This window comes from Aythya marila (genome assembly GCF_965140915.1).
Source record: "Aythya marila genome assembly, chromosome: 18".
NCBI lineage: Eukaryota > Metazoa > Chordata > Aves > Anseriformes > Anatidae > Aythya > Aythya marila.
In genome coordinates, this window is record NC_139059.1 from 12,465,628 (window position 1) to 12,491,844 (window position 26,217).

The 26,217-nt window shown below is 44.8% G+C and overlaps 1 protein-coding gene across 1 annotated transcript; it reads left to right on the top strand.

Moving 5' to 3' along the window:
* LOC309885237 (myosin heavy chain, skeletal muscle, adult) lies at positions 1-25,369 on the top strand. Its single transcript, XM_082774969.1, has 39 exons — positions 1-32; positions 818-1,060; positions 1,149-1,292; positions 1,385-1,541; positions 4,261-4,288; positions 4,387-4,498; positions 4,577-4,669; positions 4,800-4,863; positions 4,955-5,053; positions 5,160-5,263; positions 5,353-5,491; positions 6,022-6,140; positions 6,224-6,373; positions 9,109-9,279; positions 9,922-10,228; positions 10,349-10,425; positions 13,210-13,297; positions 13,381-13,498; positions 13,975-14,098; positions 14,551-14,687; positions 15,028-15,283; positions 15,954-16,196; positions 16,545-16,721; positions 16,801-16,946; positions 17,046-17,136; positions 17,217-17,606; positions 17,753-17,879; positions 19,023-19,141; positions 19,540-19,736; positions 20,151-20,334; positions 20,421-20,586; positions 20,759-20,883; positions 21,041-21,349; positions 21,516-21,719; positions 21,998-22,123; positions 22,218-22,388; positions 22,475-22,579; positions 22,720-22,815; positions 23,424-25,369. Exons 2-39 carry the CDS (start codon positions 854-856, stop codon positions 23,577-23,579), a joined length of 5,826 nt encoding a protein of 1,941 aa, XP_082631095.1. The 5' UTR covers positions 1-32; positions 818-853; the 3' UTR covers positions 23,580-25,369.
* Positions 25,370-26,217: the final 848 nt, after the last annotated feature.

The window sequence follows — 26,217 nt, forward strand, 5'->3', positions numbered from 1 at the left end:
TGCTGTGCCCAGTCTCGACAGAAAGTTTCAAGGTAAGTGTATGGCTCCTGTGAAATTCTGGACAAAGCCTATACTTCTTTATTCCATTTAACTTCCTGTAAGTCTTGGATACCTTGCTATGAGATACCATCTCTATTACTAGTGATTTTACCATAGGTTTGAAGCTTTTTTCTCATCCGTTCATTCATTAGCTTTGGATATATTTTATCTGTGCAACACAAAAAGAGTTGAAATGTTTTGAAACAGCAGTGACTATCTTCCAGACTTTGCCATCAGAATTAACAACAAAATTTATCTGCTTTTAAAAACCAGGGAGTAATCAAACAACTTCAGATTTTGAGGAAACAGAGTAGGCAATCATGATATTTTTGGCTCTAATAGTGCAAGACGAATTGTCCATAGCAAATAAATTTTACACTGAAAAGCCACTATTTGCTATCAGACAAGGAAGTCTTTCAAAGACTTTGAGCTACTGCCTAAACCAACATCATAGACTTATTTCTTCTACAGTATCTGCAATAGCAAAATCCAAATTCATTATAATCTATGAAGAAAAATAACACTATGTAAATGAACTACGATACCACAGCACTCTAAAACTGTTCTTTACTTTCTTTCATAGCTAGATGTTTAAGGACTTAATTTTTTAATTTCTGAAAAGAATACGGGTGTTCTTAAACAAGAAAGGGAAGTTTAAATCTAACTATTGAGTTGTTTATACCTACTAAAATATTTGAAGGGATGGAAGTGTGAAAGATTTTCTTTCTTCTACAGAATGCTGTTTACTCACATACTCAATATATCTTCTTTTCTACAGAGTACTCTTCTGCCTGCCTCCTGTGTAAGTGCAGACATGGCTTCTCCAGATGCTGAGATGGCTGCCTTTGGGGAGGCAGCTCCCTACCTCCGAAAGTCAGAAAAGGAAAGAATTGAGGCCCAGAACAAGCCTTTCGATGCCAAGACATCAGTCTTTGTGGTACATCCAAAGGAATCTTTTGTAAAAGGAACAATCCAGAGCAAAGAATCAGGGAAAGTCACTGTCAAGACTGAAGGTGGAGAGGTGAGTGAAAAACAAGGCTGAAAGACACCATTTGATTCCCACTCTGGGCCGTAAGCTGACATACACTGATCTTTCATTTTCTTGGCAGACTCTGACCGTGAAGGAAGATCAAATCTTCTCCATGAACCCTCCCAAGTATGATAAAATTGAGGACATGGCCATGATGACCCACCTCCACGAACCCGCTGTGCTGTACAACCTCAAAGAGCGTTATGCAGCCTGGATGATCTATGTAAGTACCAGCAGCTCTCTTCCTTTGGGTAGCTGGAAGGCCTGCTGTGCCAGGCTGAGTAGAAGCCAATGTGCTGTCTCCCTTCCTCGCAGACCTACTCAGGTCTCTTCTGTGTCACTGTCAACCCCTACAAGTGGCTGCCGGTGTACAACCCAGAGGTGGTGTTGGCCTACCGAGGCAAAAAGCGCCAGGAGGCCCCTCCACACATCTTCTCCATCTCTGACAATGCCTATCAGTTCATGCTGACTGGTGAGAAAACGGCAATTTCTTTATGGAAATTTTTTGTTCTTTGTTATTGTGGCTGTTTGTTTGTTGCTGTTTTGTTTTTGTTTGTTTTGTTTAGATTTTTTTTTTTAATCAGTCAGGGTAGAGAAGTAAACCTCTGCATGAATCTTTAATTAATTGTTATTTTAACATTTGTTGGTATTGTGCTTGGGACACAATACTCTCCTAACTTTTTTCTGAAGTCTAATTGATAGCATGTAATCAAGGCCACTGAAAAAAATAACACTGAAGACCAAGTAATGAGACAAATTGGGTCAGATAAAACAAATATTGTCCTCTATTCATTATCTGAATCTCATTTGCTTGTAGTATGGCATGACCCACAAATATGTTCTGACAATTTAAGCAATCTTTCTAAATAGTGTATTATAGATTAAGTTGTTGGGTTTTTTGGCCTCATGAAAACATAGATTAAAAAACCCAAACGCTCATTTCAAGTATTATTCTGATATTTATAGCTTATTGGGAAAGAACAGGAGCCAGGATCTCAGCAAAGTTGCACTTTCCAGAAACAATGATAAAGGTGTCTACAACTTCCTCGTAAGGGGGTGTCGAGAGGCAGGAGACCTTTTCTCCATTAACACCAGTGACAGGACCCGCGGGAACGGGGTTAAGCTGAGGCAGGGGAAATTTAGGCTGGACATCAGGAGGGGGTTCTTCACAGAGAGGGTGGTTGCACACTGGAACAGGCTCCCCAGGGAAGTGGTCACTGCACCGAGCCTGTCTGAATTTAAGAAGAGATTGGACTGTGCACTTAGTCACATGGTCTGAACTTTTGGGTAGATCTGTGCGGTGTCAAGAGTTGGACTTGATGATCCTTAAGGGTCCCTTCCAACTCAGGATATTCTATGATTCTATGATTCTATGATTCTAGGTGTTCATTTCCAATTAGCTGTTAGCTAATACTCCCATATCATGGATTTGGTTCTTCTCATGCATGAAGCTAACTTGACCAGAATGGACTAGAATCCTTGCAGTGAAACTGCAGTTCTCTGAAGAGAATCAAAGATTCATGAATCCACAGTAGTTTTATAAACTACTTTTAAAGAGGGATGTAACTAAACATCACAAAATAATAATTCTGACTGTACTAAATAAATCCCCTGAATAATGGGGGGGGAGGGGGGGGAAAAAGAAAGATTTTTTTCCTCTCCTTTTCCACTTTTTAGCATTGTAACATGAATGACAAGTAATTCATCAATTGAATTCATGAATGGAATTCATGAATGACATGTAATTTAGCATTTTATTTCACACATGCTTTCTTCATTCTTCCTACTGGTTAGTGTCTTTAAAATAAGACTTGCAAAGACAGAAATAAACCAAGAATGAACAGAAATAATCTGAAACAAACAAACAAAAAAACAGCCAAAATTATATAGAAATATTCTTCCCCCCTTTGGAAAGAATTAATTCCTTTGAATTCACCACTGAAAACAAAAAAGAAAATGAAATGAAAGGAAAGGAAGGAAAGGGAAGGAAAGGGAAGGAAAGGAAAGGAAAGGAAAGGAAAGGAAAGGAAAGGAAAGGAAAGGAAAGGAAAGGAAAGGAAAGGAAAGGAAAGGAAAGGAAAGGAAAGGAAAGGAAAGGGAAGGAAAGGGAAGGAAAGGGAAGGAAAGGGAAGGGAAGGGAAGGGAAGGGAAGGGAAGGGAAGGGAAGGGAAGGGAAGGGAAGGGAAGGGAAGGGAAGGGAAGGGAAGGGAAGGGAAGGGAAGGGAAGGGAAGGGAAGGGAAGGGAAGGGAAGGGAAGGGAAGGGAAGGGAAGGGAAGGGAAGGGAAGGGAAGGGAAGGGAAGGGAAGGGAAGGGAAGGGAAAAGAGAAGAAAAGAGAAGAGAAGAGAAGAGAAGAAAAGAAAAGAAAAGAAAAGAAAAGAAAAGAAAAGAAAAGAAAAGAAAAGAAAAGAGAAGAAAAGAGAAGAGAAGAGAAGAGAAGAAAAGAAAAGAAAAGAAAAGAAAAGAAAAGAAAAGAAAAGAAAAGAAAAGAAAAGAAAAGAAAAGAAAAGAAAAGAAAAGAAAAGAAAAGTATAATTAAATCTCTACACTTTTAGAACTTAGAGGTTACTGAGGAAAGAGAAAAATGAAAAAAAAAAAAGGATTTTGGTAAGAGGGGAAACAGAATTCTTTTGATGCAGACATTTATTGACTTGAATTGCTTGGTACATGAAAGGGGAAGCTAATTTTGTTAAAGAGATGTGGAAAGAAATTTGAGAATCTTAGATTCTTACACTAAGGACTCCCTGGTGTATAAGCCTATAGTCATACTTTCTGGGAACTTCAAATGACACACAAATACTAGGTGATGTCTTTAAATTCTACAGGGAGTTGTTTCATACTAATATTTTGTTCCAATGTCTATAATACAGACTTCTCTGAGGAACAGAATTTCCTTAAGGGAACCTAACAGGAATACTTACAGCACTATTTATGTCATACTCAATCTAATATAAGAAAAAGTAAAATTTAGAAGAAGATATACCCAGTTTCACTGCCTCAAAAGAGAGTTTAAATGAATACCTAGGAGTTGAAAAAAGCATTGTAAAATTCAACAATGGAGAACAGAAGGTATTTATCTCCCTCAAGCTTCCGGTACATAGTACCTTAGATATCGAAGAGTACTATTTATATTTGTCTTACACTGTGAGTTCTGTATTACTAACAACATCTTTATTTCTGCCTCTTTCACAGACCGTGAGAATCAGTCCATCCTGATCACGTATGTACACACCTGCTAAGGTCATTTTTGGGGCTGCCCTGTGCCAGGGGACATGCTGCCTGACCACACCCTCTTTGCTTCTCTGTTTGCTTTGACAGTGGAGAATCTGGTGCAGGGAAGACTGTGAACACAAAGCGTGTCATCCAGTACTTTGCAACAATTGCAGCTAGTGGGGAGAAGAAGAAGGAGGATCAGCCTGGAAAAATGCAGGTGAGTCAGGAAGAAAGACTGAACAATCAGCCTATAATTGCAAGTGAAACAAAACACTGAATATTTATTGTCCTGTAGGGAACGCTTGAGGATCAAATCATCAGTGCCAACCCACTGCTGGAGGCATTTGGAAATGCCAAGACTGTGAGGAATGACAACTCCTCGCGCTTTGTGAGTTGATGCTTCATACAAAATCCCTCCCTCCCATTACAAGACAAGTGATGCACCTAGTGGTATTACACGTTAAGAAGATGTCAATAGAATCCATCCAGGCTGAAGTATTTCTTTTCCCCCTCAACAGGGCAAATTCATCAGAATCCATTTTGGGGCCACAGGCAAACTGGCTTCTGCTGACATTGAAACTTGTAAGTGACATCCTGGCATGATCACATCCCTTCCTAAATTCCTACCTCTGTGTACTGTCTCATTCCTAGCTCTTTCTTCCTGCTTTGCCAGATCTGCTGGAGAAGTCCAGAGTCACTTTCCAGCTCAAGGCAGAAAGAAGCTACCACATATTTTATCAGATCATGTCCAACAAGAAGCCAGAGCTGATTGGTAGGAAGGATCAATATATCTTTTTGGGGAAGATTGCTGAGCAGCTGTTCCCTCTACTATCTAGCTGAAAGAACTAAGCCTGTGTCCTTCTTCTTCCTGCTTTCAGACATGCTTCTCATTACCACCAACCCATATGATTTCCACTATGTGAGTCAAGGTGAGGTCACTGTTCCCAGTATTGATGACCAGGAGGAGCTCATGGCTACAGATGTGAGTAACACAGAAAAAAGATATCAGCTGTATATGTCTTGCAGGGTGACTTACTCAAGACATGTTTAATTTGACTGTTTCTACTACAGAGTGCCATTGACATCCTGGGTTTCACTGCTGATGAAAAGACTGCCATCTACAAGCTGACAGGGGCTGTCATGCACTATGGCAACTTGAAGTTCAAGCAGAAACAGCGAGAGGAGCAGGCAGAGCCAGATGGCACAGAAGGTACCAGAAAATTCAGCTAGTGAAAAATTAGGAAAAGCATCCTTGTTTGTTAGCTGTCTAATTGCAGAGGTGCATCCCCAGTCATGGGAAGTACCATTCTCTTATCCAACAGATACTTCCCCAAAGTACCCAGCCTGAAAATTGGTACTTTAGCACAGGGTCTCTCTCACTCAGTTAAACATTCGACCACTATGTCACCATGATGTACTAACAGATTTTTCACCAAATATACCATGTATTCTTTGCTGTGCAGAAATTCAGTTGTCACAGAACAGGAGAGGAAACAGGCTTTTGGAGTGCTTCTGGGAGCTTCTGGATCAAGCTGTTCCTACTCAAGCCATGCCTGTTCTTGCTTTCAAAAAAGTCCAGCATTTGTTTCCATAATCCTTCTTCCTTTCTAGACCTTCTCAGTAAAACCGGACCAATACTTTGCCATTTCTAGAAAAGTGAATATCAGAGCTGCTCACACTGACCAAATTCTAGCCATTGTCCAATGATAAATGCTTTTATCTCTCTCTCTTCCTCTTTAGTGGCTGACAAGGCTGCCTACCTGATGGGCCTGAACTCAGCTGACCTGCTCAAAGCCCTGTGTTACCCTCGAGTGAAGGTTGGGAATGAATTTGTGACAAAAGGTCAAACTGTCGAACAGGTAAATAAAGATGGCTTCAAAAAAGAACGAGCACTCTTCTGCTGCCCTCGAAGGTATGTCCAGTACTTTTTTCTCTGTTCTAGGTGAACAATGCAGTGGGTGCCTTGGCAAAAGCTGTCTTTGAAAAGATGTTCTTGTGGATGGTTGTTCGCATCAACCAACAGCTGGATACCAAGCAACCCAGACAGTACTTCATTGGTGTCCTGGACATTGCTGGTTTTGAGATCTTTGATGTGAGTAACGAAGATCTGGCATCATAGTTATGGCAGGGACAGGAAGAGATCATGAGGTCTCAGAAACAGATTTCTTTTTGGAATAGTCAAGGAAAAGGAAGTGCTGTGGGAAACCCCACAGCATGTTTCCTGTGTTGTGAATGCAGTCCTGATACTAGGGCTTCTGTGTGATATCAAAGAAACTCCTGGAGTCTTGATTTGAGGGCAGAGAAATTCCTGGGTGGGACACTGAACAAGTGTCCATTCTGGAGGAGGTGAGAGAGCTGAGACACCTCCATGGTGCAGCAGCTAAGCTTATTGAAGGATCTGCTTTTGCGTAGCACAGTAAAAAGGAACTTTTCCCTGTAGACTGATTTGAATAACAATAATAAGAAGAAAGTCCTGCAAAGACACCTTATTTATTTGTTTGTTTGTTTGTTTGTTTTACAATAGAAGTCCTGCTAAGGAAATGTATGCCGTTACATAATGGTTATGTGTAGTGTTTCTGGCAGAGTCCTTTGGGAGGCGGTTCTGAAGGGCAGAGGAGTCCAGGAAGGCTGGGCACTCTTCAAAAAGGAATCTTAATGGTGCAGGAGTGGTCTGTCCCCACGTGCCCAAAGACGAGCCGGCATGGAGGAAGACCGGCCTGGCTGAACAGAGAACTGTGGCTTGAGCTTAGGAGAAAAAAGAGGGTTTATAATCTTCGGAAAAGAGGGTGGTCCACTCAGGAGGACTATAAGGATGTTGCGAGGTTGTGCAGGGACAAAATTAGAAAGGCCAAAGCTCATCTGGAGCTCAATCTGGCTACTGTCATTAGAGACAACAAAAAATGTTTTTACAAATACATCAACGCAAAACGGAGGACTAAGGAGAATCTCCATCCTTTACTGGATGTGGGTGAAAACTTAGTGACAAAAGATGAGGAAAAGGCTGAGGAGCTTAATGCCTTCTTTGCCTCAGTCTTTAGCGGCAAAACCAGTTGTTCTCTGGATACCCAGTACCCTGAGCTTTGGAAGGGGATGGGGAGCAGAATGTGGCCCTCACTATCCATGAAGAAATGGATACTCACTATCCATGGTTAGCGACCTGCTACGGCACTTGGATATACACAAGTCGATGGGGCCAGGTGGGATCCACCCGAGGATACTGAGAGAACTGGCGGAGGAGCTGGCCAAGCTGCTTTCCATCATTTCCATCAACAATCCTGGCTATCGGGGGAGGTCCCAGTCAAGTGGCGGCTACCAAATGTGACACCCATCTACAAGAAGGGCCAGAGGGTAGACCCGGGGAACTACAGGCCTGTCAGTTTGACCTCAGTGCCAGGGAAGCTCATGGAGCAGATTATCTTGAGTGTCATCACCTGGCACTTGCAGGGCAACCAGGCAATCAGGCCCAGTCAGCATGGGATTATGAAAGGCAGGTCCTGCTTGACGAACCTGATCTTCTATGACAAACTGACACGCTTCGTGGATGAGGGAAAGGCTGTGGATGTGGTCTACCTTGATTTCAGTAAGGCTTTTGACACTGTTTCTCACAGCATTCTCCTCAAGAAACTGGCTGCTCATGGCTTGGACTGGCTTACGCTTCGTTGGGTTAAAAACTGGCTGGATAGCCAGGCCCAAAGAATTGTGGTGAATGGAGTCAAATCCAGTTGGAGGCCGGTCACTAGTGGCGTTCCCCAGGGCTCGGTACTTCGGCCGGTCCACTTTAATATCTTTATCGATGATATGGATGAGGGGATCAAGTGCACCCTCAGTAAGTTTGCAGATGACACCAAGTTAGGTGCGTGTGTTGATCTGCTTGAGGGTAGGAAGGCTCTGCAGGAGGATCTGGATAGGCTGGACTGATGGGCTGAGGCCAGCTGTATGAAGTTCAAAGTGGCCAAGTGCCGGGTCCTGCACCTGGGGTGCAACAACCCCAAGCAGCACTACAGGTTGGGAGATGAGTGGTTGGAAAGCTTCCTGGTAGAGAAGGACTTGGGAGTATTGGTTGATAGTTGGCTGAACATGAGCCAGCAGTGTGCTCAGGTGGCCAAGAAGGCCAACAGCATCCTGGCTTGTATAAGAAGCAGTGTGACCAGCAGGTCTAGAGAAGTGATTGTCCCCCTGTACTCGTCTCTGGTGAGGCCGCACCTCGAGTACTGTGTTCAGTTTTGGGCCCCTTGCTACAAGAAAGACATGGAGGTGCTCAAGAGAGTCCAGAGAAGGGTGACAAAGCTGATGAGGGGTCTGGAGAACTAGTCTTATGAGCAGCAGCTGAGGGAGCTGGGCTTGTTCAGCCTGGAGAAGAGGAGCCTCAGGGGCGACCTTAGTGCTCTCTATAGGTACCTTAAAGAAGGCTGTAGCGAGGTGGGGGTTGGTCTATTCTCCCATGTGCCTGGTGACAGGACGAGGGGGAATGGGCTAAAGTGGCACCAAGGGTGTTTTTGGTTGTGTATTAGGAAGAACTTCTTTACCGAAAGGGTTGTTAGGCATTGGAATGGGCTGCCCAGGGAAGTGGTTGAGTCACCGTCCATGGAAGCCTTTAAAAGACGTTTAGATGATATGGTTTAAATGACGCTTAGTGATATGGTTTAGTGGAGGACTTGTTAGTGTTAGGCCAGAGGTTGGACTAGGTGATCTTGAGGTCTCTTCCAACCTAGACAATTCTGTGATTCTGTACTGGGGAACTTCAAAAAGAATCAGTAGAACACTAACAAAACCCTGTGGTCATTGCTGCCCCTTGAGAACCTATGCAACTTTCCTTGCTTTGAACAGTTCAACAGCTTTGAGCAACTGTGCATCAATTTCACCAATGAGAAACTGCAGCAGTTCTTCAACCATCACATGTTCGTGCTGGAGCAGGAGGAGTATAAAAAGGAAGGAATCGAATGGGAATTCATTGACTTTGGGATGGACCTGGCTGCCTGCATTGAACTCATTGAAAAGGTACCTTTTCCACTCAAGTGTATGCTATATTTTGGAATTTTGAGATGTTTCTGAGCCCGATTCAGATGGGAAAGAACTTGGGACCAGACAGTCAGTTTCAGTCAAACAAAGCATTTTGCAGTGAAATTTATCTTAGTGTGGAGCAGAGAAATTAGGAAGGCTAGATATAAATCTTTGTCTCCAGTCCTGCACCACCCTGTCTTCGGGTGTGGAAAAGGTAGACCATACTCCCACCAAAAGAATTCTTTGAAACAAGCTGGAGTCTGTCTCCTTTCCTTTTTCTCCTGAAAATTCAAAGCAGAACTCCACACACCATTTTGGGAAATAAGTGTTGCTTAGTCTGATTTCCCAAGACAACAGGCCTCTTGTAGCTGTCTTCCCAATTATATTTCCGTCCAACCCTTCTCCCTCTGCCCATTCTAAACTGAAGTGGAGAGATATTCTTTCCAGTTTAGTGAAGACGGGCTGCTGGAAGACAAGGGCAGGCACAAATAAGCTTCCTGGCTGAGAACAACTCCCAGCCAACTTAGGCTCTTATCCAGACTGAGATGCTACCCACAACATACAGGTACTGCTGAACCTCACAGCATATCTCCACACTGATATAGATCTTTCTCTATTACCTCTTTTGCTGTCTTCCAGCCCATGGGCATCTTCTCCATCCTGGAAGAGGAGTGCATGTTCCCCAAAGCAACTGACACCTCTTTCAAGAACAAGCTCTATGACCAGCATTTGGGGAAGTCCAATAATTTCCAGAAGCCCAAACCTGCCAAAGGCAAGGCCGAGGCCCACTTTTCACTTGTGCACTATGCTGGCACAGTGGACTACAACATCTCTGGCTGGCTTGAGAAGAACAAGGACCCCCTGAATGAAACTGTCATTGGGTTGTACCAGAAATCATCTTTGAAGACACTGGCCTTACTCTTTGCAGCCTATGGTGGTGAAGCTGGTAATCTCTCTACAGTTCATGTTTCATACTTTCATACTGAATATTGATGAACCTCTAAGGCAATATTCTGATTCTGACTTCAGATTAATTTTTATTTTTATTTTTTTTCCAATTTTGAAGAGGCTGCTGGTGGTGGTGGCAAGAAGGGTGGCAAGAAGAAGGGTTCTTCTTTCCAGACAGTCTCAGCTCTTTTCCGTGTAAGTACAGTATTTGTTCTCTGTCCGAAGAAAGAAAGCAATCTCATTATGAATCTGAAAGGTCTTTTTCAGTTTTGGTCTTGTCATGTTTGGCACTTCAGAAGCAAAACCTTAAAATGCCATGAAACCTCTACTATAATGTATGTCTGGTCTTCCTTTCATTTCTGGAGACAGAATGCTATGGTCACCCTCCTGGAACTCCTTAAGTAATTTCTTTAGTCCTTTTTCTCCAAAAAAAAGCTATTTATATTGCATCCTTCATTCTTTTCTTCTAACTGTCTGCCTTCATTTTTCTCTTATCTGCTCTTGGTTCTATAAAATTTGGAAAAGGGTGAAGTTCACCTACTTAGACTGAGAATGAATAATGAATGGGAGGAACTTCTTCAGTATCTCTGTAAGCATCAGAGAACTTTCCCACACTTATTTTTATTATATTATAAAATAAAAGATAATACATCAAGCATCAAAGGAAAAACTAAAAAAAAAAAAAAAAAAAAAAAAACCACTAAAAAATAAAAACAACAAAAAAAAGACAAGATTGTAAGATTCTAGGGCAATTATTAATTTCAATGGAAAAGTGAGTGGATTTTAAATTGCTTTCTAGTTAATGCATTCTGTGGGCAGATTTCAGTTATTTTCAAGGTTTCAACTTGGCTCAGGTTGATATATTTAGTGAGACTGAACTACTCCTAACACCATTATTTATTTAGGTCCCACAACTATTCATTTCCAATTAAAACAAACAAACAAACAAAACCTATTTATCCAAACAAACTAGCCCTGAGTGATGTCCCTCAGGGGTCTGGAATGGGACCAGTGCCATTTAATGTCTTTTAGTAAAGACATAATGGAACTGAATGCACCCTCAGTGAGTTTGCAGATGACACCAAGCTGAGTGGTAGAGCTGACACAATAGAAAGAAGGGATGCTATTCAGAAGGATCTGGACAGGTTTGATAAGGGGGTCCACATTAACCTCATGAATTTTAAGAAGGATAGGTGAAAGGTCCTGTAACTGTGTCGAGGTAATCCCAAACATAAATACTGGCTGTGCTATGAGTTGACTGAGAGCAGCCCTGCAGAGGAGGACTAGGGGGTAATCATGGATAAAAAACTGAATATGAACCAGCAGTTGTGCTTTCAGTGCAGAAAGTTGATCATATCCTGGGCTGCATCAAAAGAAGTGTGCTCAGCAGTTCAGGGAATGTGATTCTCCCCCTGTATTCCACCCTTCTCAGACACCACCTGGAATACTGCATCCAGCTCTGGGTCCCCAGACACAGGAAAGATATGGACGTGTTATAGCTACACCAGACGAGGACCACAGAAATTGTTAGAGGCCTGCAACACTTCTGTGAATAGAAGATGAGAGGGTTGGGGTTGTTTTGCCTAGAGAAGAGAGGGCTTCAGGTACGCATTATTGCAGCCATTCAATAATTAATGTGAGCATATAAGATAGATGGAGGGAGAATTTTTACAAGGGCATGTAGAGGGCAAGGAGTAATGGTTTTAAACAAAAAGAAAGATTTAGATTAAATGTAAGAAAGCAATTCTTTACTATGAATCATGGAATCATTGAATTATAGAATCATAGTATCATGATATAAAGCCAAGATGCCATTGACCTTCTTGGTCACCTGGGCTCACTGCAAGCTCATGTTCAGGTGAGCACCGACAAACACCCCTAGATCCTTTTCTTCTTTTGAGCCACTCTCCCCTCGAGCCTGTAGCACTGCATGGGGTTGTTGCAACCAAAGTACAGGACTCAGCACTAAGCTAAGTTGAACCTCATCCCATTGGCCTCTGCCCATTGATCCAACCTGTCCAGGTCCCTCTGCATGGCCTTCCTACCCTCTGGCTGACTGACACTTCGTCCCAGCTTGGTGTTGTCTGCAAACTTACTGAGGGTGCACTCAATTCCCTCATCCAAATCATCAATATAGATGTTAAAGAGGATGGGCCTCAACACTGACCCCTGGGGAACACCACTGATGACCGGTCGCCAGCTGGATTTCACTCTGTTCACCACTATTCTTTGGGCCTGGCCATCCAGACAGTTTTTAGCCCAGCAAGAGATGTAGCTGTCCTAGCCCTCGACTCTCGACTTCCAGTTTCTCCAAGAGTATTTATTATTATTATTATTATTATTATTATTAGTATTAGTATTAGTATTAGTATTAGTATTAGTATTTCAAATATTTTATTCTTCACAAGTTGCATGGGGGTGGTGGGGCACTGCAACTGGTTGCCCAGAGAAGTTGTGGATACCTGACCCCTGGAATTGTTCACAGAAAGGTTGAATGGGGCTTTCAGCAGCCTGATCTAGTGAGAGATATCCCTGCCATGACAGGGGGTTGGAACTAGATAATCTTTAAGGTCCGTTCCAACCCAAAGCATTCAATGAATATTCTATGAAATCAGCTACCAAAACAAATAATAGTTAGGCTGAGCAAAGAGCCCTGATCATCAGTATCTATAAATTAAAATGTTCAATTATCTTTTGCAAGATATACTATCTGGAAGGAAAACTGTAAGATGGCAGCTGTGTACTTATATGAGGAGATTAAGAAAAAAATAATATTAAAAAATAATATTAATTATTATTCAATGAAGAAACTTTGAAACCAATAAAGCTGGGAGCTTTCAATTTCTGACTTTCCCTTTGGGAGCTCTATAAGGTGTTGTAGAGAAGACAGGTCTGCATCCAGAAACACTCAGTTTGATAAATACACTATTAAGCATGCAGCACTTACAATTAATAATAATTCATCTTATGATCTCACAGGAGAATTTAAACAAGCTAATGGCTAACCTGAGAAGCACTCACCCCCATTTTGTACGCTGCATCATTCCAAATGAAACAAAAACACCAGGTGAGGGGAACCCAACAGCAGGAAAATTTGAGCCAAAGGAGTTCTTCTCCTGTGTGTCAAACAGTAATTATGGTGTTTGTTAGGTGCCATGGAACATGAACTGGTGCTACACCAGCTGCGGTGTAATGGTGTGCTAGAAGGGATCAGGATTTGCAGGAAAGGATTCCCCAGCAGAGTCCTGTATGCTGATTTCAAACAGAGGTAAGAGTGCTCCACCTTTCTGCTCATTTGGACCAAGATACCCTAATGTATATGAAACAGTACACTTTATGTTGGTACTAAGTAGTAATATAGAAATGTTTCACCATCTGTTCATGATGATGTGATGATATTGCTGAGGTTTAGGTTTATCTTGAACTCTGAAATTACAGTAAAAGAAATCTCCATATCCTGTTCTGGAAACATGAACTACCTTCAGGAATTAGACTAATTCAGTAAGGCTGTGGTTTTCGATTGCAGTGGTGGTTTAAACCATGGTTATTTCTTCATGTTCTTGAGGATTATGATTCTCCCAGATTTTGAATTAACAGTATGGAAACGTCACTTACACTGTCCTGAAAGGGTGGGCTGTCCCTAGTACATATGGCCAGTCCGATGTAGCTGAGAAGGCTGTGGGGTTTATTTGCAGTGGTGGTATTGGCAATAGTTGTTTCTTCATGTTCTGTTTTCTCCTACAGGTATAGAGTGCTTAATGCCAGTGCTATTCCAGAGGGACAGTTCATGGACAGCAAGAAGGCTTCAGAGAAGCTCCTTGGGTCCATCGATGTGGACCACACTCAGTACAGATTTGGTCACACCAAGGTAGAAACAAGTCCTGTGCTCAAAGACTATGTACCTCCGCTACACATGACTGAGGTTTTAGAGATTGCTCAGGGCCAGGTCTAGGTAGGATAATAAGGGTCAGGCACTACCCAGTAATTCCTGGATGGATCCATAGCAATGAAAAAGGTCTAACATCAGTCTGCAGGTCATATTACAGTTGACATATTACAGGTTACCACAGCCAGGCAGAGGCATGGGTGAGTCTATGGCTGAATGGGAAACAAGTAGTTCTACAACATGGTTCAGGCAGGGACTGAAGGCGCCTAGAGCTGAGTTTTCAAGAAGTTCCTAGGCCCATGGGAATAGATTTGGGAGGAGAGCTTACATGAGGCTGGTCAAGGCCATTAAGGTCTCTTCCAGAATAAGGAATGCGTCTGTACCTCTGTTCTATCTAACCTGACAGTGATAGGTTGACAATTTCCTTTCTTAAGGTATTCTTCAAAGCTGGGTTGCTGGGACTCCTGGAGGAGATGAGAGATGATAAGCTGGCAGAAATCATCACACGCACGCAGGCCAGGTGCAGAGGTTTCCTAATGAGAGTGGAATATCGTAGAATGGTGGAAAGGAGGTAAATATTTCCATCTATTTAGTTTACTCTATTTAGTTTACTATTATTACTGTTAATAAATAACATGTAAAGAAATTCACGGTGGGGGTGACAGAGCAATGGAACAGGCTGCCCAGGGAGGCTGTGGAGTGTCCTTCTCTGCAGATATTCAAGGTTCATCTGGACTTCTACCTGGGCAATCTGCTTTAGGGAACCTGCTTTGGCAGGGGGGTTGAACCCAATGATCTCTTGAGGTCCCTTCCAATCCCTACAATTCCATGATATTGTGATTCTGTAAAATTAATTGAGTCTAAATTTGTAACACCCAAGGCATGTAATACCTATGCAAATTTTATATCAGGGAGTCCATCTTCTGCATCCAGTACAACGTTCGTGCATTCATGAATGTCAAGCACTGGCCCTGGATGAAGCTGTTCTTCAAAATCAAGCCATTGCTGAAGAGTGCAGAATCTGAGAAGGAGATGGCCAACATGAAAGAAGAGTTTGAGAAAACCAAGGAAGAGCTTGAAAAGTCTGAGGCAAAGAGGAAAGAACTGGAGGAGAAAATGGTGGCTCTGCTGCAAGAAAAAAATGACCTTCAGCTCCAAGTGCAGGCAGTGAGTGTCACTGTTTATTTGTTCCTGAGAAAAAACGTTATACAGACAGATATCATTTTTCACCCAAGAAGAGACTTACAGGAAGCTGACTAAATTACAATTGAAAAAAGTCACACATTCAAAGTTACTCTAAAGTTGAGTAACTGTGAACACTGTCAGGGGCACAAGTTCTCTGTCAGTCAGTGAGGATAACTTTAAGTGTTATAGGAGACTCAGCAGCCCTGCTGTCCTCAGAAAAGAGCCAAGTAGTGCTAGCCAACAGGTAATATGCAGCAGACACCTTTGTCTGACTTGAAAGGGAGGCATCTCCATGTGTTCAACTTTCAAAGCTGTCTGCCCATGTAACAGTCTAAAGGCAACACTTAGAAGGACCCACTTCACCTAAACACAGATACACTATAAGGCTAGATTACCTTCACACACACAGATCCTTGGTCTTCAACTTCAGTCAGGAACAAGCAGTTTCTTAACTCCAAGAAAAACACTACTTTTTTCACTGTATTATTCCCACAAATGGAAAAATCTTGGCTACCCAAATATGATGATGATCATGATGACTAAATTTTAAAAAAAGTAATAACTATTAAATACTAGGTCTTTGAGAGAAAAAGAAAACACAACAGAAATTTCAAAACGTTATAACCCTCAAAAATCTCTGTCTCCCCATCAGGAAGCAGACAGCTTGGCTGATGCCGAGGAAAGGTGTGACCAGCTCATCAAAACCAAAATCCAACTGGAAGCCAAAATTAAGGAGGTGACAGAACGGGCTGAGGATGAGGAAGAAATCAATGCTGAGCTGACAGCCAAGAAGAGGAAACTGGAGGATGAATGTTCAGAGCTGAAGAAAGATATTGATGACCTGGAGTTAACCTTGGCTAAAGTTGAGAAGGAAAAACATGCCACTGAAAACAAGGTACACACATGGAGAGTCACACAAAGGGAGAAGGGATAGATACCTCCCATATTAGGCTGGCATCCCCCTAGTTTGGGTTAACCTTCCTGGTTCTCTCCCTCCAAGATTCTTGCACACCCCCATCCTCCTTACTGGCAGTGAAGTATGAGAAGCTAAAAAGTCCTTGACTTGGTGCGAACACTGCCCAGAAACAACATAAACCAGTGTGTTATCAACGTTATTCTCATCCTAGATCTGAAATACAACACCATAAGAGCTAGGAAATGAACGCTCTCCTGGCTGAAACCAGGACACTGCACCAGCAGTCAAGTTTTTGACTGAATATTAAATATTTTGTCCACTATATAGGTGAAAAACCTCACAGAGGAGATGGCAGCCCTGGATGAGACCATTGCCAAACTGACAAAAGAGAAGAAAGCCCTCCAAGAGGCCCACCAGCAGACACTGGATGACCTGCAGGCCGAAGAGGACAAAGTCAATACATTGACCAAAGCTAAAACCAAGCTGGAGCAGCAAGTGGATGATGTAAGCACATGTGCCTCCAGCGAGACAGGACAGGTATGGAGTTCAACCTGCCTGGCATTATTGGTGTTGTTGTGTTTAGCTGGAAGGGTCCCTGGAGCAAGAGAAGAAACTGCGCATGGACCTTGAAAGGGCTAAGAGGAAACTTGAGGGAGACCTGAAGCTGTCCCATGATAGCATAATGGATTTGGAAAATGATAAGCAGCAGCTGGATGAGAAACTGAAGAAGTAAGTGTGGTTGTGGGACACCTGAGTGTGGGTCAGGTGCATTTATTAGGTAGTTTTATTTGGATGTTAACGCTGTGTTTCTGTATGCTTTGTGCAAAGGAAAGACTTTGAAATCAGCCAGATTCAGAGCAAAATTGAGGATGAGCAAGCCCTGGGTATGCAATTGCAGAAGAAGATCAAGGAGCTGCAGGCAAGTCTCTGGTCCTTCCCTTCAGCCCTTCAGAAGGACATCTGAGGGCATGGGTGTGAAGGGTCTTGCATTTTCCCAAGGCCCGTATCGAGGAACTGGAGGAGGAAATTGAGGCAGAGCGAACCTCTCGGGCAAAAGCAGAGAAGCACCGTGCTGACCTCTCCAGGGAGCTGGAGGAGATCAGCGAGCGCCTGGAAGAAGCAGGTGGGGCTACAGCAGCTCAGGTTGAGATGAACAAGAAGCGTGAGGCAGAATTTCAGAAGATGCGCCGCGACCTCGAAGAGGCCACGCTGCAGCACGAAGCCACAGCTGCCGCCCTGCGGAAGAAGCACGCAGACAGCACAGCTGAGCTTGGTGAGCAGATCGACAACTTGCAACGAGTCAAGCAGAAGCTGGAGAAGGAAAAGAGTGAGCTGAAGATGGAGATAGATGACTTGGCCAGTAACATGGAGTCTGTCTCCAAAGCCAAGGTAAAGAATTGCAGTAGAATTCACAGGGCCAAGGTACAGCACATAGCCTGAATCTACTAGTCACACTCTCCTATAGGAATCCTGCTGTGAGAATTAGACAGAGTCCAGGAGTTCATTTCCTCTCCTTCCTTGTTTTTGATACCTAGTCAAATCTGGAGAAGATGTGCCGCACTCTGGAAGACCAGCTGAGTGAGATTAAAACTAAGGAGGAGCAGAATCAGCGCATGATCAATGACCTCAATACTCAGAGAGCTCGTCTGCAGACAGAAACAGGTGAGACGTCCTCAGTCCTGAGGTGCAGTGGCAGAACCTGCAAATCAGGAGGATACGCCATGGTGCAAAGCAAGAATTGGGCTAACGGCTCAAAGCAACCCCAGATTACAGGGCCAGATTACAGTGTTCTCCAGGGCTAAGTATTGGGGACGGCTTTGTTTAACATTTTGATCAACAGTCTTGGTTGAGGGGACTGAGTGCACGCTCAGTTATTTTGCAGACAGCACCAAGTTGGACAGGAATGTTGATCTGCTTGAGGATAGGAAGGCTCTGCAGAGCGATCTGGGTAGGCTAGATCAATGGGCTGCAACCAATTGTGTGGTATTCAACAAAGCTAAGTGCCGGGTGCTGCATTTGGGTCACAACTACCAAGTGCAGCAATATAGGCTTGGGGAAGAGTGTCTGGAAAGCTGCTCAGCAGAAAAGGATCTGGGGGTGCTTGTCCACAGCTGGCTTACCATGAGCCAGCAGTGTGCCCAGATGGGCACCAATGTCATCCTGCCCTGTATCAGAAACAGTGTGGCCAGCAGGTCTAGGGAAGCAATTGTCCCTGTGTATTTGGCACTGGTGAGACCACACCTCAGATACTGTGTTCAGATTTGGGCCACTCGCTACAAAGAACATACTGAGCTCCTGGAAAATGTTTAGGGAAGAGCAAAGAAGCTGGTGAAGGGACTGGAAAACAAGACATGCAAGACATGTGAGGAGCAGCTGAGGGAACTGGGTTTGGTTAGTCTTGAGAAAAGAGGGATGAGGGGAGACCTCACGGCTTTCTACAACTACCTGAAAGTTGGTTGTAGCAACGTGGGTGCTGGTTTCTTTCCTCAGATGACAAGTGACAGGACATGAGGAAATAGCATCAAGTTGCATCAGGGGAGGTTTAGATTAGAAGACAGGAGGAATTTCTTTGTGGAAGGAGTGGTTAGGCACTGGAACAGGCTGCCTAGGGAAGTAGTAGAGTCTCCATTCCTGGAGGTGTTCAAGAGATGAATGGATGTGATGCTCAGAAAAATGTTTAGTAGTGAACTTGGTAGTATAGTGTTACAGCATGGTTAGACTTGCTGATCTGTTGGGTCTTTCTAAACGATTCTATGATTCTACTGTTAGTGTAACTTTATTTATTTGTGTATTTTCACTTGCCAGGTGAATATTCACGCCAGGTGGAAGAAAAGGATGCTTTGATTTCTCAGCTGTCTAGGGGCAAGCAGGGATTTACCCAACAGATTGAGGAACTGAAGAGACATCTAGAGGAAGAAATAAAGGTCTGGAAGTACCCTACTTCCTGCAAGCCACATCACCCAGAAATGCATGAGTTATACTCATCACAACATACAGAGAAGGAACCATAGTGATTTGGATGCTAGAGGAAGTCATCCACAAGCCCTTAATGAGATTCTGATGCCCTCCAAGACAGTATGGACACAGATCTGTAGGCACATTTACAGAAACAAGAGATCAGTGTCCCCTGGCCACCTTTCACTAACGCATCCTAATCCTCTAGCACTCGTTTATGAGGGATGCATCATCTCCCAGCTATACGTTTTTCTCATCAGAGTTTACCCGCCCTTTCCCTGGGGCAGTTCTCCTGTGCATGACAATTTCATCATCAAGATTCATCTCAAGATGTGCGTCCAGGTTACTAATCCCAGTGTCCCCACAGGCCAAGAATGCCCTAGCCCACGCTGTGCAATCTGCTCGCCACGACTGTGACTTGCTCCGGGAACAATATGAGGAAGAGCAGGAAGCCAAGGGTGAGCTGCAGCGTGCCCTGTCCAAAGCCAACAGTGAAGTAGCCCAGTGGAGAACCAAATATGAGACGGACGCTATTCAGCGCACGGAGGAGCTGGAGGAGGCCAAGTATGTGGGAAGTGGGATGTTGATTGGGTAGAGAAGACTGAGACTGGTAAGGGTATTTGGAAGGAGTCTTTGAAGATGGGTCAAGATAGGAATGGGATGAAGGCACCAATATACTCTCTTTGTGGTAGAGGGCAGAGAGGGAGAAAGATGAAAGGCGTGCTGTGGAAAAAGTTCAGACTGGAAGGACAACCTTACCCTTAGGGAGTTAGAAGAGCTAAGGCAGTCTGAATACTCAGTTGGTGCTAGGGCAGAGATGCGATAGGCCCTTTAGGTGGCATGCTGCCTTGGACAGAATAAATACTGTGGACAGCTCAAGGCACTAAGTCCCCTAAGCAGGCAAGTGCCCTCTTGTGAATCTTACAAAATTGGCTACCCTTTACTCTCTAACCTGAAGCTGTGATCATCTCCTCCCAGGAAGAAGCTGGCACAGCGCCTGCAGGATGCAGAGGAACACGTTGAAGCTGTCAACGCCAAATGTGCTTCCCTGGAAAAGACAAAGCAGAGGCTGCAGAACGAGGTGGAAGACCTGATGATTGATGTGGAGCGAACGAATGCTGCCTGCGCAGCTCTGGACAAGAAGCAGAAGAACTTTGACAAGGTATTCTGGCCTCTGGCCCTGTGCTTCCTGGGCAGGGCATCTTCTCACAATCATCACATCCATACTCACACCCTGTTGCTCCTCAGATCCTGGCAGAGTGGAAGCAGAAGTACGAGGAAACACAGGCTGAGCTGGAAGCTTCCCAGAAGGAGTCTCGCTCTCTCAGCACGGAGCTGTTTAAGATGAAGAATGCCTATGAGGAGTCCCTGGACCACCTGGAAACGCTGAAGCGTGAGAACAAGAACTTGCAGCGTAAGTCCCTAGCCCTCTGCTGCTGGCCAGGCTTTCCCCCAAGCTTGTCTACCCACCACTCCACACGGGTGAGTGCCCGCAGTGATGAGAAGAGACCTGTCAGCCTGGTGCGTCAGGGCCTTTCCCTTTATGCCCTATGTCTGACCATGCCTTGTTTCACCCTTCCCTACAGAGGAGATTTCTGACCTCACGGAGCAGATTGCAGAGGGAGGAAAGGCGATCCACGAGCTGGAGAAAGTCAAGAAGCAGATTGAGCAGGAGAAATCTGAAATCCAAGCGTCCCTGGAGGAAGCTGAGGTACACAGTGCTAATGAATGGTGTCCAGACTGAAAGAATGGGAGCAGAAATCTGCAGATGTGGCAAGAAAGACAAACTGTATTTCATGCGGTATTGTATTAGAGATTACTTAGAAAGCAAGCCATAGTTTACTCACAGTTCCTACTAACTTGTCCAGGCCTCCCTAGAACACGAAGAGGGGAAAATCCTGCGCCTCCAGCTGGAGCTCAACCAGGTCAAGTCTGAGATTGACAGGAAGATCGCAGAGAAAGATGAGGAAATCGACCAGCTGAAGAGAAATCACCTCAGAATTGTGGAGTCCATGCAAAGCACCCTGGATGCTGAGATCAGGAGCAGGAACGAAGCCCTGCGGCTGAAGAAGAAGATGGAGGGAGACCTGAATGAAATGGAGATCCAGCTGAGCCATGCCAACCGTGTGGCTGCAGAGGCACAAAAGAACCTGAGAAACACACAGGCAGTGCTAAAGGTATAAAGCAAAGTATGTGCACGTAGGCATCTATCTTGCCTCATGTTACACCAACATTGTAATTGTACAAATAATTTATTAAAAGAGCAGGAAATGTCTCTGATGTCTCTGTCCAACAGTGCTGCAGTGATCAGCCACCTCATAATCTCTCTTTCCTCTCTTACAGGATACTCAAATACACTTGGACGATGCTCTCAGGACGCAGGAAGACCTGAAGGAACAGGTGGCCATGGTGGAGCGCAGAGCAAACCTCTTACAGGCTGAAGTTGAGGAGCTGCGGGCAGCCCTGGAGCAGACAGAGCGGTCAAGGAAAGTGGCTGAGCAGGAGCTTCTGGATGCAAGCGAGCGTGTGCAGCTCCTCCATACCCAGGTCAGATACTTTGCTGGATATGAATCCCGCCCACAGGAGATAACATAGAACGAGATTGCTATGTGTCTTGCTTGTTGCTATGCATCTTGCTGTGTACGTATTTGAAGAGCAAAGCTGTGACATGACCAGTCCAGCCAGGCACCCATGTCTGGTTTGCTGCTAGGGCTCTAAAGAGGACCTTTGAATTAAATACTTTCATAAACGTTACTCTCACTCTCAACTCTTGATGTGGAGGTGTTAGATCTGACAGTACAAATCCTATCCTTCCTGTTACACAGAACACCAGCTTGATCAACACCAAGAAGAAGCTGGAAACAGACATCGTGCAAATTCAGGGTGAAATGGAGGAGACAATCCAGGAAGCCCGCAATGCTGAAGAGAAGGCCAAGAAGGCCATCACAGATGTGAGTTGGGGAACTCTGTCACTGAGGATGGTGGATGTATCCTCCCCCAAAATGTCTTTGGCCCCGACCTGGCTTTGCTGCTTTGCCTCTCCAGGCAGCCATGATGGCAGAGGAGCTGAAGAAGGAGCAGGACACCAGTGCCCACCTAGAGAGAATGAAGAAGAACCTGGACGTGACGGTGAAAGACCTGCAGCACCGTCTGGATGAGGCTGAGCAGCTGGCACTGAAGGGAGGCAAGAAGCAACTCCAGAAGCTGGAGGCCAGGGTGCGTAGGGCTGGTATTTGTGCACAAGGGAGCATGTCATGAAGGGAGCCACCTGGAAAGCTCCAAACATGAGCTTCTCATTGCAGGTGCGGGAGCTGGAAGGGGAGGTAGATGCTGAGCAGAAGCGCAGTGCTGAAGCCGTGAAGGGTGTGCGCAAGTACGAGAGGAGGGTGAAGGAGCTGACCTACCAGGTAAGGCAAGAGGCATCTTTGTGCTGACACACCCTTCTCACGGAAAGCCAAAGCATTTTTCCATGAACTCCAAGAACACATGTTTTCTGGTGGTGTGGGGAAACCAACTCTCTCTCTTTCCTTCTTACCAACCACTGTAGTCTGAGGAAGACCGGAAGAACATTCTCAGGCTCCAGGATCTGGTGGACAAGCTGCAGATGAAGGTGAAATCCTACAAGAGACAAGCTGAGGAGGCTGTAAGTATTGCTTGGAGAATGGCCATGCGCACCCTTCCGTCGGAGCAGCACACTCATTGAGATGAGCACGAATACAAGGAAAGAGGCATGAAAGTAACTCCAAAGACATAACAGTCTTGACCATGTGGTTCTTTCCCGTGTCAGCAGGCCTCACCTTCTTCTGGGCATGCTGCACTCAGGGATGAACCAAGGGTTATCCTGCCACCTGTTTGATTCAGGAAGTCAGACCAAAATTCCCAAGGGCCTCGTCCATTGACTGAGAAGCTCATGAATCTCTGACGCTGGTAACAGCACAGGGTTTCTGAGTCTTTCTCAACCTAATAAACCACACGGAAAATTGGGCACCGAGTAGTGGGAGAATAAGCACACAAAATGAGAAGACCACGTGACAAAATTGCTCCTCAAGAGTGACACGATACCGGTGCAGTTTGTCACAGTGAGGTCCTCAATAAGGGAGGATGATGAGGTCTTTGAGAGGGTTCTGGGTCAGCAGTGGTAGATAGGAGACGGGAGGCCTGTGCTTCACCACAGCCCTTCGAGGCCCAGGCACATGAGGAGTGAAACCCCTGCCCCAGGCTCCTCACCACCAAGTCCCTCTCCCCACACAGGAGGAGCTGTCCAATGTCAACCTCTCCAAATTCCGCAAGATCCAGCACGAGCTTGAGGAAGCCGAGGAGCGGGCTGACATTGCAGAGTCACAGGTCAACAAGCTCCGAGCAAAGAGCCGGGAGTTTCACGGCAAGAAGATAGAAGAGGAAGAGTGAAGATGTCACGTGGCAGCAAAGTGGCCTGAGGGGTGCACAAAATGTGAACCCTCTGTCACTTCTTCCATAACTGGGATTTGTAGCCCCCTGCATACATAGGGAATAAAGTCTGTAGATTACTTCACATGGTCACCATGAGCATTAGTTCTCATCTGCTTCTCTTTTTACTGGTTAGGTCTCTGTCATCATTTGTTTTTGGGCACAGCTTTGGTTATAGCCTCTGTATACCAACATCACGGTACAGCTTTCTGTCACCTGGTTCCCAATGGCTCATCCCTTCTATATCACTTAGTGACTGGGGCAAGATTGCAAGTGGCAATTCAAAGGCAGAGAAATCACAATAGTAGTTCCTGATAGTTACTCCTTCCAGTTCGGCCTACTTACGGTTTGGTCCCAAACCTCTGGTATTATGTTTGCCCATACAGCACCTCAATTGCCTTCCAGTTGTGCAGCAAGCAACATAACAGTTAACCTAGACAATGTCAGGTTTGAACTGCTCTTTTAGCTGGCCACTTTGGAAGGCAGATTTGTGGAGGGCTGATAATTGACAGAGTTTATGTTTTGTTGGGAAGCTGATATAAGGTGTTCTTTAGCCTCCAGTATGTTTGCTTCATTAATATGGTCAGATGGAGTTGGGGGACTGTAAAGACTGTTGTGCCCTTCCAAAGAGATGAACCCTGTTAAGTTCAAGTCCATCTTATATCGGGATCAGCACAGAACCCTTTGAAAGGGTAGATAAGCATGTGGATGGGTAGACCCATCCAATAAAACCCATGGGGATTCCCCTTTCAGCAAGATCTCCCAACAAAGGCTTTGACAGAGAGAGATAGCCATGGGATAAGAAGGAACCTTCTAACCTGTCTAAATAATCCCCAAAGACATAGAATGAAGGAAGAGTTCTCTGTGAGTGGTCTGTGCTGCCGAAGCTATCCATAAAGCAACCTGAAGGGGTGCTGAGCAGGAAGGTGTGCAATGCTTCCTGATGAAATAATACCATTCCAAGCAGTTAGAGCAATGACTGTTGCCTAAGAACCCAGAGAAGGCTTTAATGGCACCAAACAGACAGACATTTAAAGATAGCGTACAAAATTCAGTACACTTAAAAAGAGGCACTTAGGGGAACATAACGCAGTGTCACATACAGAAGGGTGGACACTAAGCTGACAATTACTGGTCAGGAGTAAGGTCTTCCACATGTTCTGGATAACTGCATGACAACATCAACTCACAGCTCAGCAGTCATAGCAAAAGACAAAATAAAAAGAGGCAAACTGATTTTGCAAGGAATTATGAGTGGGCACAACAGAGACAACGATCACTCCACTGCATTGTGATCAGAAGTATGATGACATTTTGAATACCATTCACGGTCTGATTCCTCCCATTTTTAAAAGGGCGCAGAGGGAACAGAAAACATTCCAAAGGCGGTGAAGACAACCAGATGCAAGGAACCGCTTCTATAGGAGGACCAATTAAGCAAACCCAGAGATTTAAAATCGGCAAGCAGACAACCAAGTGAGATACAAAACAGATGTACAAAGACGGCACCATGTAGAGAGACCTGAGAAGGATCAACATTTTAACTCACTCTGGAATTAAATATAATAACAGAGCATGGAGTGCTGACCATGGTGGAGAGTGTGTATGTCTCTTTGTAGGAATGTGTGTGGAAATCAGATGAAACTACCTGAAGGCAAGGTATTCTACAGTACAAAGATGTGTGGGTTCTTCACACAGTATGTGTATTGTGGGATTATTCTGGGTTGTGCCTGCGTGCATGAAAGGAGGGGTCTGGGGTGCCTGCGAGCACAGTGGGAGGGGTCCTGGGTTCCTGGGTGGGATGCTTTGACACTATATAAGATAATGTTACGCAGTAATAAATTGGCTTACGGCACAGAACGCTGGTCGTTGTGTCCGTTTGTCCCGGGGCTTTCGGTCGGGTTATCCTACATATGGTGACCCCGACGTGATACGAACCCCGACGTGCAACTGGTTGGAGCGAGTTAGGCGCGGTGCATACGTGCTAGGTACGCGGGTGACCATGGGGCCTGGAGTCGATGAGGTGGTGAGTACTTTAAAATCCTTGGCCAAGGAAGTAGGAATAACTTTACAAAAGAAGGACATTCGGTCCCTCTTGTTTTGGGCGACACGCCGGAATCTGGCGGGGTCTCCTGTCCATTGCCTGAGACAGGCTACTTTAGAAGCAGTGGGACGGGATTTATGTGACAGCGCTTGCATTGGGAACAAAGAGGCGCAGACTTTATTACCGACCTATGGGTCGGTGCGAGCGGTTTTGGAAAAGGTAGCCAACGAGGCATGCCTGTGGGCTACTGTGCACCGTATGCTTTTGTCCGATGGGGACAGTGAGAATAAGCAGGCTCCTATGGAGCTGCCGATAAAAAACAATCTAAAGGAAGGGTCAGGGCAGGAGAAGGAGGAGGCTCGATCGGGGGATGAAAATAATGTGGAGCAGGAGAAAGAAGAGGGTGGGAAACCTTTTGTGGCCCCCCTGAGAGTTCGGTTGGATCGTGAAAGAATAGCAACATGTAGTGCTCCTCAGGTGGAAGGGAGCACCATACATACTTCATCGGATGGGTCCTTTTGGGGGGTAAATAAGAAGGGCTCCCTTATTCTGTTC

Excerpts from the sequence above, each read along its gene's own strand:
- LOC309885237 (XM_082774969.1), top strand. The coding sequence starts at position 854 with ATGGCTTCTCCAGATGCTGAGATGGCTGCCTTTGGGGAGGCAGCTCCC. Across the intron at positions 1,542-4,260 it reads CTATCAGTTCATGCTGACTG|ACCGTGAGAATCAGTCCATC; the intron begins GTGAGAAAACGG and ends CCTCTTTCACAG. Across the intron at positions 22,816-23,423 it reads AGAGACAAGCTGAGGAGGCT|GAGGAGCTGTCCAATGTCAA; the intron begins GTAAGTATTGCT and ends CTCCCCACACAG.